Consider the following 12,665-nt stretch of genomic DNA (forward strand, 5'->3'; position numbering starts at 1 on the left):
GCCTAAAAAGGGGTGTGCTCCCAAGTACTCTGCTATCCTACAAGCTTCTTTCTTTGTATAGTGCACTTCTGACCTATCAAAGGGAATCCTACAATTCTCCACCCAATAATGCAGGTCCAGAAATCTGCATCCAAGACCATCACAGAATTGACAGAGCCTTTGGTTGAGACTCTCCACTCGGCTCCAACGCAAAGGACCCCAATAAACACCAGAAATGTGCAAATTCTGAGCTCTGCTAGCCCCCCTTGTTGCCAGTCGCCTATATGAACTGAAGATGGCTTCCGAATCCAAGTGACAGACATCATTGGTGCTGTCTTGAGCCAAACTTGCAGATGACTGCACTCTCGATAGCCACATGAGAGCCTTGCCCACATTTCAGACGAGATGTCCTGGCAGACAGACCAGGCACACATTGGATTTCATTCCATCCGGGGACACCTTTTCTGTAAGGGACTCTATAACACACCTATCCCTGAAGCTCCTGACAACTAGTAAACATGCCCTCCCCCATGTGCCTAACTCCCGACAGCAAGTAAATCCCTTTCCCCATGTGTTTGCTCAGATCCTGGTGCAATGATTCACATGATGCAGGATTGGGAGCAAGACTGACACTGAAAGTGTCTATCTAGCGATAAAGTTAGTTTAGGATGCTGCTATGTGGATACCATTGACAGTTTCACAGATTCAGTTGTGCATTTGCCCTTCCAAGGAGGCATAGTAATGAGTCAGAATGTGGTTGGCTGAAATTATTATGAAGAATGTGGGAGGTTTGGCATCAGTATGATATTAGGAATAAAGGAAGGAAGAAAGAATAGGATTTAAGACACCAGACCTAGGAATGGCAGTGTTACACAGCAGCAAGGCATAGGGTTGCGGGAGCGGGGGGGGGTGGGGGGGAGGGGGGGGGGGGGTATTCAGGGAAATAACATTCATGCAGCAAGCTTGTAGTCTGGCAGTAATAGTGGTAATCACTCAAAAACAGTGGAGACTGCAATGACTATGGATTCATTGCAAGTGGTACAGACACAGTCTTGTGAAGTAGTTTTGAACACATTATCTGAAAACTGTCTTGAGCAGGTAGTTTGACAGACCATATGAAATGGAAACATTTTTGGTCTTGTAGTTACAAACATAACTAACTTTGTCAACAGTGTTGGTATACGGAAGGGAATAGTGATCATATCACGACTGCAATAATCGTTATTAAACTTAATAAGTCCATCAATAAGGCTAGGAGTGTGTTTTGCTATAAAGAGCAGATAAGCACTCTTTAGCATCACACTGCTCAATGAAAAGCAATAGGAAAACAGATAAAGGAAAGGAAAAAGAGGAGAGATGCTCTTGGTAGAATGGTGGGCAAAGATCATGAGCCAACTGAGTCACAATGATGTTAGCAAAAGCTGTGGTTCCAAGTGAGAAACACATGGAAAACCAAGTTTTTATATAGATACAGACTGAGAGTTTAGACATTCTGTGATAAGCCATGGTCTCTAGAGAATTTTGTTATAGGAAGCTGAAGGAGATATCTCGGAACTTATGCCCAAATCTCTAGGTGTCACACTCAGATTAGTACCACACGTTGCATGTTGATAGAGTATCAAACAAAACTTTGATCTGGTTTGTACTCACAAGGGAACCTCCCCATCGCACCCCCCTCAGATTTAGTTATAAGTTGGCACAGTGGATAGGCCTTGAAAAACTGAACACAGATCAGTCGAGAAAACAGGAAGAAGTTGTGTGGAACTATGAAAAAATAAGCAAAATGTACACACTGAGTAGTCCATACGAAGATAGGCAACATCAAGGATAATCTGAGCACAGGAGCACTGTGGTCCCGTGGTTAGCGTGAGCAGCTGCAGAATGAGAGGTCCTTGGTTCAAGCCTCCCCTAGAGCAAAAAGTTTTTCTTTATTTTTGCAAACTTATGATCTGTCCATTCGTTCATTGACGTCACTGTTCACTGTAACAAATTAGTGTCTGTGTTTTGCGACCGCACCGCAAAACCGTGCGATTAGTAGACGAAAGGACGTGCCTCTCCAATGGGAACCGAAAACATTTGATTGCAAGGTCATAGGTCAACCGATTCCTCCACAGGAAAACACGTCTGATATATTCTGTACGACACTTGGTGACAGCATGTGCGTCACATGAGAGGAGTATGTTGTCGACTCACCTAACTAGTACACTTGGCGAATGGCTAAAAATATTCTTTTACGTTGCCCAATTTAGGTTTTCTTGTGGATGTGATAATTACTCCCAAAAAAGTGATGAAAACATAAGAGTTTGTCACATAAACTGCAACAAATGAATTCAACAGTTTCACAGTCTTACACTTTTCCCTGTGCTCTGTCAAAACATATGTTTTTAATGTTTTCAATTTTTCCGTGTGTAGGCCGTCAAATCCAGCATATGTCCAAGGAAATCTGAACATGTCCTGGAATTTTGGAGAGCGAAGTTGATTATGTGTGAGTGCCTGAACTTTGATAATTGTCTGAAAACAAAAAATTAAACTTTTCACTTGAAGGAAGACTTGAACCAAGGACCTCTTGTTCTGCAGTTGCCCACGCTAACCACGGGGCTCCTGAGTCAAGTCTATCCTTGGCGTTGGCTATCTTGTGCATGGACTACTCAGTTTGTATATTTTGCTTATTTTTTCATAGTTCCACACAACTTCTTCCTATTTTCTCGAGTGATCTGTGTTCAGTTTTTCAAGGCCTATCCACTGTGCCAACTTATAACTAAATCTGAGGGGGGTGCGATGGGGAGGTTCCCCTGTCAGTGCTGTCATTAAGCAGAACAAGTGTAAACTTTAATTAAAAGTAATATCAGAATCACCAGAGCACAGGGAAAGTGTATCTGTGAGCCACTGATGTGCGTACTTCCCATGGAAATCTCGTAAACATATTTTATTTATTTATTTATTTGTTTGTTTTTTACTGTATTATGCATGAAAGTGTTATATGGGACAAAATGTTTGTAACATGTAAAAGGTCTGTTTGGAGTTTATAGCAATGTCCTCTTGGCAGTCTGCTTTCACTTTACTTCTTTTTGAAGTAGCAAATCTACTGAGTACATTTGTAATTTCACAGAATAAACATAAAGAAAGGGACAACAGAATAAAGAAACAACTGCATCACATGTGTGGAAGTATTATTAGCAATATTAATAATAACATAATAATAATAATAATTCAGAGATCTAACAGGCCCTTGCACCAAACACAAACATACCAACAAGAACAATGAGAAACTAATTATCTTCTGCAGGAATTTTGGACTTAAAGTTATGAGCACCCAAATTCAAAAACCTACACACAAACTAACCACATGGAGATCTCCCAATCCAAGACAGGGTGAAACCCAAATTCATCACCTCATGATTTCCAAGGAAAATATGGCCCTCAGTCTTAAGGAATATAGCACCAGGCTTAATTTTGTGCTTAGCTTTTGTATATGTAATTAATTTTCTAGTTTATTTTGACTATTCCTAGTTAATATCTCCTGCTATAGGGTGAAATCAATAATTGTTTCGTGACTTAAATTCTATTGTTGCCTTTTAAACAAATATAAACTGTGTATTAATTATAAATATTTGGAAGAAGAACTACTAGGATTCTTAAGTATTTATTTGGCTCTATTGGAAAACAGGTTAGCAAAACCAGTCTTTATTTAATTCCAAAATAATTACAAGATTCGTCAAAAGCATTGTTTGTGCAACTACATCTGTTAATTTCATTATTTAAACAGATAATTCAGCCTAACCTTTGTCATAGAAGGAACTGTTAAAAAGGAGGAATTTTTCTGATGTATTCAGTTAACTGAATGAGCTATATTTTAATCTTATTTCTGTAAATTAAACATCGAACAATGAAAAGTTTCAGTGCCTAATATTGTGAGGGTATATAAGGAACAGATTTTTTGTCTCCACACAGTCAGTCCATGGCCGATTTTCAGATGAAAATTATGTACTGTTTCAAGTAACAACAATGCCTCAACTTAACAGTGGAATTAGTGTAACACAAATATGCTGTGGGTTAAAACAATGACAGTGTCGGTTCAATTTATTTGAGAAATAGTGTCACATGTACCTCATTATTCTGCAAGAACTGTGAACTGTGTGGTATTTACTGCTCATGGATGTTTAACAGTAAACTATTGTAGCAGTATGCTGATGTTTGCCTGCAACCCATTAATGATGCTTAACATTTACCAATAGTGAACTGGCCACATAGTTGTGTAATATTGGGGGGGGGGGGGGGGGTTGTGAACAGTGAAAGTAAATAATTGTCAAATGCAACTGCGTAACTTTCAGCTACAACATTTACAGTCATCAGTGTTGAACTTCCACCCTCCATTTTTCAGCCAGTGAATCAATGCAGTACATTGACACCAAGGACTATCAGGACTATCAACAAAGAAATAAAGCAGGTGAACGTCACACACTCTCACTCCTCCAGCAAAATGACAAAAGAAATGTTTAGGACATTCCTACAAGAAGCGGCAGTGGAACAAATCAGTGGAGACAAACATCTGCTAATATTGGATTCTTACGGGCCCCACAAAGACACGAGTTCTTCATAACATGCACGTACAAAATAAACTATCAGAAGACAAAATCAGAATTCACATAATTCTACCAAACACAACCTCCATTTGTCAACTCCTTGATCTTCATTTCTTCAGAATGTACAAGCATATGATTGGTAAAATATCCGATGCTGCTCGAGATACTTTGGAAGAGACTAGTCTGCAACAGTGGAATAATCTTCTTAAGCTGCAGTCCCTCACATACAATCAGTTGTGTTCTCCACATTTCTATAACTCTCACCATCATGGGTGAATTATGGCTAAACTCGTTGATCAACCAAGACCCTTTGAAACTTCGACGAAGTTATGATTTGGACACAAGTTTTCATTCTGCAATATACTGAGTGGATGCGCAAATGTGGGATTGATCAAATGTGCTTGGTGTATGAAAGTAATCTGCTTCACACACTACTTTGTATGCAACCATTATTGTGAAGCCTTTAATCCTGAACAAATGACACTGTGTGTGTGTGTGTGTGTGTGTGTGTGTGTGTGTGTGTGTGTGTGTGTGTGTGTGTGTGGAGGGGGGATGGGGCACCCTGTTTGCATTGATTTTTGAATGCTATGTAATTATGATCATTTTTATTACTTTGTTTATTATTACTACTATTAATTTTATTAAGTGTATTATTATTATTATTATTATTATTATTATTATTATTATTATTATTATTATTACTAATACTACTATAATTATTTTTGCACGTGTGGTGCAATTGTTTCTTTATTCTATTGTCCCATTCTTTGTGTGTATTCTGTGAAATTACAAATGTACTCTATAGATTTACTACTGTAAAAGAAATAAAGTGAAAGCAGACTGCCAAGAGGACATTGATGTAAACTCCAAACAGCCCTTTTACATGTTATAAACATGTTGTCCCATACAACACTTCCACGCATAATACATTAAAAAATAAAATAAAAAAATTTACGCTTACAGGATTTGAACCCCGAAAGCTTTGCACGTCGACCTAACGCTCTACCAACCCATGGAAACTACGTGTATCAATGGCTCACAGATACACTTTTATTGGGCTCTGGTATTTCTAGTGTTACTTTTAATTAAAGTATATGCCCGTTCAGCTGTATGACAGCACACAGTACAAACCAGATCGAAGTTTTGGTTGATACTCTTACCAACATGCACTGTTTGGTACAAATCTGAGTGTCTGACATCTGGATGTTTGGGTGTGAGCTGCAGCCAAACAGTGACAGCTGCACACACAGCCTCAAGCCACATGGCACCAACCCTACTCTGTCGAGTGCAAATATAGTGTTCACCTACTGACAGCCCACTAAGATGCTGAGCCAAGAGCAGCAACTGCTGCAGCATTCCTAATGTGTGCCAAGCTGTTTAATGCACTCCCTTACTTTTGACTCAATTCAAGCGATTCTGAGAACATAGAGTACTCTTATTCATTAGTGTAATTAACCATTTATGAAATTACTCAAATAAATATTACCTCTTTTATGTTTCAGTTCAAATTTTCTTCATAACTCCCTACAAAACCCCTAATAAGAAGTTAATCTAGTATTAAATATACGTCTGGCAGCACCCATGGCAGAGAGTGATAAAGGACAGCAGAAAGATTATGGTAAGCATAAGGCAATTTCGAGGTCAGTGTCATTCCATTTAAATAATACCATTACAACTCAAAATAAGATTAAATAATATAATAAAATAATGTACTATGTTATAATAAAAATTAGTTCTGTGACAGTACCCATTTTACAATACTATAAAGAAGCTCAATTCCTGTCTTACATTAATTTTTTATAGAATGTGATGGGAATATTCACTAACCTGAAATATTTCACTTTCAATGCATTTTTTCAAGTACTGAAATACACCTAATCTTACAGCTAGCTCAGAAAGTAGCTGGTAAGATTCTAACAAATGCACATCTGGATTACAAAGTGCATTTACGAGTCCCCAAACTAACATCACTGGAGACTGTTCTTCAGCATGTCCCAGAGATGTAACCTGGTCTTCTATTAAGCAAAACACATTTGTGTTTTCATAAAGTTTCTTGTTACAACTGAAAGAAATGCATAATTCATTCAGGGCCTCATTTTAAAAATTCTCTCTCAACATCAACAGATATTTTCTTACTAAATTAACATAAAACAATCAATAATTTCTTATGACATAGGACACAGAGAAAGAAACTATGGGAAGAGAGCAAAATTGTGGGTGCACACGATATACTACATGGGATAAGTAAATCGTAACTTAAAAACACAACAGGAATAGCAGCCTTATGGAGATCATTGCAACGGAGAATCTGAGAAGATAAAAAGCTTTCATGGGCAATGTCCAACATTCAAAGTTCACTTTAAAAATGCTTTTCTTGTATCCTAGAAGCCTTTAGTTTTGAGACCATAACACAACATCTACATCTTCTTAATCTGTTCTACATTAGAGATTTGAACATTGAAATAGTATTTATTTTAAATTCCTTGTAGCTCTTTAAATACACATGTTGGACTTCGTATTTCATACTTATTTTAAGGAATGCAGTTGACACATAATATTTCAGCAATGCTGCTGACAGTTTAATTCTCACAGTCCTTTTGCAATTTTTTAAGTAAAGACATATCAGGAGAAGACAAAGAGAGAAGGTGATGATAAAAGTAGTGTGTATGAGATGTGATTAAAGTAGTGCGTATGGGATGTTTTCATTCATTTTAGAATCTATATCTTCTTTTCTTTATCTCCATGGTAAAATAAAAAGGTGGGGTGAGGGTATGTAACAGGGGAATTGATACTAAATAAAAATCATTGTAAGATTTATGAATATAAATTCTTACCAACTGGACACTTGAAACAGTATGAATTGTTACACAGCTAATTCATCCAATATCCAGACCTAACAAAAACAGAGATAATTTCTTCTTAGCTAGTGGTAACAGATAAAGATACACACAAAGGTGAAATACGAGGGCTATTCAGAAAGTAAGGAATGTTTTGGCATTAAAAAAAGACTAATTTCAAGAAGTACATTTTATTATACACATCTGAAAGTGCAACTGACATACTACTTTTCCACATAGTTACCAAACACATTCAGGTGCTTATCATTGCGATGGACAAGCTTTGAAAGACATTTGTCATAAAATTCTGCTGCCTGAGACTCCAGCCAGTGTGTCACGCCCGCCTGGAGTTCCGCATTGTCATCAAAGCACTGCGTTGCAAGCCAGTAATTCACCTTAGGAAACAAGTGGAAGTTGCTTGGTACAACATTGGGGCTGTAGGGCAGATGAGGGAAAATTTCCCATTTGAATGAATTAAGGAGTTCTTTAGTGCAGTTTGCTGTGTGAGGTCAGGCAATGTCGTGCAGGACGTCAGCTTTCCTCGGTGTTTGTCTTGAAGTGCTCTTCTAAGGCTGTGCAAAGTTTGACAGTATTAGGCAGAGTTTACGGTTGCTGCACATTCGAGAAAATCAAAAAGAAGCACACCATGCCTATCCCAAAACACTGTCACCATCAACTTCCTTGCTGACAAGGTTCGCAAACATTTTCTTGGTTTTTGGGGGGTCCTTACGTGCCCCCACTCCATGGACTGTAATTTTGTCTCGCAATTGGCATGTTTCCCCCAAATCTTGTCACCAGTTATAATTAGATCCAGTAATGAACTACCACGTTTGTGGTTGGCCTCCAGAAATGTCAACATTGCTCCCATTCACTGTTCTTTATGGTGCTCTGTAAGCATTTTAGGCACCTATCATGCACAAAATTTGTGGTTGCCTAGGTTTTGAGTGACAATTTCAAACAACAAAGTGCATGAAACTTGTGGAAAAGAAAGTGAAAGCTCTGTTATTGTGAAGCGACGGTTTTCAAAAATCATTTCATCAACTTTAGCGACAAGATCGTCTGTCACAATGCTCGGGCGTCCACTCTTCTCTTCATCATTAATGTTGGTTCAGCTATTTTAAAACTGAATGCACCATTTCTGGACAGAACATACACTCATTAAGTTGTTTCTGTACACTTGACACAGCTCACGATAAATTACTATGGGTTTTAGGTTTTTTGCCAACAAAAACCGTATCATAGACTGCACCTCACAACTGGCGGGATTTTCGATTGCAGCACACATTTCAAATTCAAATATCGAAAAAACCAGACGCGCAGAGACGTTCCCGCTGTCACAGATGGATGCCAACTGAGCTGCCAAGAATGCACATATCAAAATATACACAATCGGCACACACCTAGCAGTGTTTGATGAAAATGTTCCCTACTTTCTGAATACCCGCCGTACAAGTGTCATCTAAAAATTATGTTTCCCCATGTTTTTAAAAGTAAACATACTTAGTTAGAAATATAGTGCAGCCTATGATGTAAAAATTCATTGTCAGTAGTACCTCAGCAGTGGCTGAAAATGGCAGCTCTTATTCTTTATCACATCAACTGCTACGTTTGGAATGTTAAAGTTTATTAATGCACAAAACGCTGCACCGATCAAAACTTACTGTCAGCAGTGACAAGCGAATGAGCCAAAAGTCAAGAGCAAACACATGGTGTGTTGTTAGTGTAGGAATTTTTCCAATTGTTGTCAAAGTGCCCTACAGAAGAGCACAATATGTGAGCATCATTTACCAACAACGGCCCAGCAGAGCTGAAGCAGCTGCCCATTGTGGAGAGCTGTTGTTCGATCTCAGCAACCATTTTCTGCAGGTTTCACAATCCTCATTGCATGAAATTGTCACTAAACACCTGCTGTTCTAGAAAGTAAGTGCCAGGTGGATTAGAAGCAGCACTGACATTTATGCAGCAGTATAAGGGTGACTGTGATGAGTTCCCTGTGGGCGATACGCCGTAGGTCGCTCACTTTGGCGTGGAAACCGAGCAGCAGTCAATTTATTGGTGTCAAGAAGAATTTCAAGCAGACTGTGTTAATGCAGAAAGTGATGTGCACAGTTTTGTGGGGCAGGAAGGTTCACTAACTTTCTGCCTAGAGGTGAAATAGTGAAAGTTGACCATTACTGTGAAACACTGGAAAAACTGTGATGGGTCACTCAAAACAAGAGACATGGTGTGCTCAGTGTTTGTGTTCTGTCGATCCATGACAATGATCACCAACATAATTACAGCTTAGTACACAACAACTGGTCTGAAATAGTTCAGCTGGGTGATGTTTGGTCATCCACTGTACAGTCCTCATCTTGCTCCCAGAGATTTCCATTTATTTTTGCACCACAAGAAATTTCTGCACTCTAAGTCAGCATTTTTACAATGATGAAGAGCTGAAGACTGTGAGGGTACAGAACTTCTGCGAAATTAAATTTTGGGTTTCCCTTAAGATTCAGAGGTGTGGAGTTTTCCATACCCTCACCGTTGACAAAGGAGTAAGCACGTCGTAAATTAATGATATGTTATTTATGGTTCAAACAAGAAGCACTTGTATCTCATATTTTTGTGTATAATATTACATGTTAGTACAAATATTTGTTTGTGTTGTATTATTGTTTCAAATACACCTCATGCAGAATGTGGTGGATATAGTTTGCCAACAGCTACCTTTACATCACAACACGTTCATCATGGAGCTTTCAAACTGCACGGATTGCTTAAGGGGGGCCCACCCAGTAAGTAACATTAAGATTCATCTATGAATATGTGATCCAACAACACAACTGTGAAGACTTATGGAAAAAATCTGCAAATCATTTTACTATTAAGAAAGTTTCCATACTGAAAATATATGATGGTGAACATTGATTTGTGGGGCACAACTGTGTGGTCATCAGCACCTGTACACATTCCCAATCTGCACACAGTCCAATCTAGCCACTTTCATGAATGATGATAAAATGATGAGGACAAAGCAAACACCCAGTCCCCAGGCAGAGAAAATCCCCAACCCGGCCGGAAATCAAATCCAGGATCTCATGATCCAGAGGTAGCAACACTACCCACTACACCACTAGCTGCGGACTATATATAATGTCCATGGTTATAAAATAGAGTGAAAACTTATTTACTGTGTACAGAAGAAAAATAAATGACTAACAAGATAGTTTTATGATCTTGCCACCCAGAAGTGTGTCATGTGGCAACTATTGAATGTAATACATTCTGCAAGGAAGAAGTTCATATTGAAAATTAAAATACACAATGAAATTAACTAAGAAGAATTTTGTTATGTGAATTAATTACATATCTGTCACCAAACATCATGTTACATGACGACTCTGCAGTGAAATATAAACCTAATGTGAAGAACCTGGATTTGAAAACTAAGGAAAAAGAAGTGGCTTACAAAAGAAGAATAAAACATTTTCATCTAGTCTCTGATCCTGCTATGAGATTACTTAAGAATAATTTCATAACAACTTTATTTTGTCAGTTGATAGAGATATATGGTTAGGTAAATACACAGCTAAAAAATCAATTTGTCAAATAATGTTCAATAACAAAAATAAACACAAATAAAAATAACAAAAATCTAGCTGAGGGAATTAAGTTCACTATCAAAAAATACAAACAAAAGAAAGCTAAATAATTTATTATTTGTTTTACATAATGAATTTTTAAGATTTTTTACTGTAATATTTGTTAGGAGATTGGCAATAGCTCTTGTAAAGTAAAATATTACTTCAAAAGAAACTAAGCAGATGATTGCGCAACAATATTGAAGCAGGCCATTTTATAGATTTCAATACAAATGAACAAAATGAATAATAATTTGAGTTAGGTGATTTCAAACATGACTGTTTGTATGTATGGCAAAATGGAAAATAAAAGTATGTGATCATTATGTATGGCAAAATGGAAAATAAAAGTATGTGATCATTATGAAATTATAGCATATTAAACAGCAGATGTATCAATTGCTACATTAAGTTTGGTTCAGTTATAGCTTAGAGCTTTAGTACAAGCTCCTCATCTGGCTTCATATATGGGATGAGACTTTATGGAAGAGTGTGCTTGTGCCCCAAGTGCCTTGTTTTGGTAGTTTATCTCAACTAATCTCAAACAATGGAAAATACAAGATGGAATGTAATGATATTATTGAAAGGATAGTTGCTACTTCCCATAGAGTGGAAATGCTCCCCAACTGCATCTAGCTTCCCTACCCTCTCTCCACCTCATCCCTTCACACTTCCACTAGCAGCACTCCCCCCCCCCCCCCCCCCCCAACCTCCTCCTTACCCCCACCCAGATGCCTCGTCTCTCCTATAATGTACTAACGCAGCTGCCACAGACTGAGGTCCTGTGTGCGTGAGTTGCATTTGTGTGTGTGTGTGTGTGTGTGTGTGTGTGTGTGTGTGAAAGGCCTTGTTGGCCGAAAGCTCACTTTTTGACATTCTAATCTTTTTGTTGTGCCTGTTTGTGACTCAGTATTTCAGCTGTATGGTGAGTAGCAGCTATCCTTTTCATAATATTGTTACCTAAATGTCAATTTTTTTTTGTGTCTGCCTGGGTTCTTTATGAATGTTTTATTGGTAGAAATTCTGAAAGCTCTTACGAAATCAGGGACTATACTGTGACTTCATTTCACTTATTTCCAACACAATATTTATAAATGCAGAAACTTTAAGAGACTTATTATGTAACCGCAATATTATAAAGATTTGTTTTATACAGTAAATGAACAAGACATAATCCCAAAGCACCAGCTTTCACACAACTGCTTTAAGGTGACTGAAACATGTTTTTTGTTGATGTTTCTTAGTTATTGGCATACTTGGCTGTAAAGTGTGTGATATTTCTGGATAGTTGGGTCAAGTGTCAACAGCTGTTTATTACCATTACTTACAGAACAGACACACAAGGTGAATTTTTGTGTTTCCTGTATGTAAAAAATGTCCTTACAATATATCTAGCAGTGAAAATTATTCCTGTAGAAAAGAGGGGCAGGTAAATTAATGTAATCAAAAGTCTGTTCATCAGTGGAATAGGGTTATCCTGATCAGTAGGAAGTCCTAACCTATCATTTATTTTTTTTAACAATCATCACACCATTTCCTTCATCAGACAAAATATCCCTTCAAATTTCCTGTCACTATAATCTTCACAAGGGTTTACCTTTTTCACAATCACTCCTATACAGGTTTGATCACAATTTAAATGG

The 12,665-nt window shown here is 37.8% G+C and overlaps 1 protein-coding gene across 1 annotated transcript in view; it reads right to left on the minus strand.

Moving 5' to 3' along the window:
• Positions 1-12,665, minus strand: part of LOC126354410 (nucleoporin Nup188) — a 240,912-nt gene that overhangs the window by 167,630 nt on the left and 60,617 nt on the right. Inside the window, exon 6 of the mRNA XM_050004028.1 lies at positions 6,390-6,624. Coding sequence (XP_049859985.1) covers positions 6,390-6,624 — 235 coding nt within the window. The remainder of the gene's footprint in view (positions 1-6,389; positions 6,625-12,665) is intronic.

The sequence above is a fragment of the Schistocerca gregaria genome, chromosome 3 (assembly GCF_023897955.1).
Source record: "Schistocerca gregaria isolate iqSchGreg1 chromosome 3, iqSchGreg1.2, whole genome shotgun sequence".
Classification (NCBI taxonomy): domain Eukaryota; kingdom Metazoa; phylum Arthropoda; class Insecta; order Orthoptera; family Acrididae; genus Schistocerca; species Schistocerca gregaria.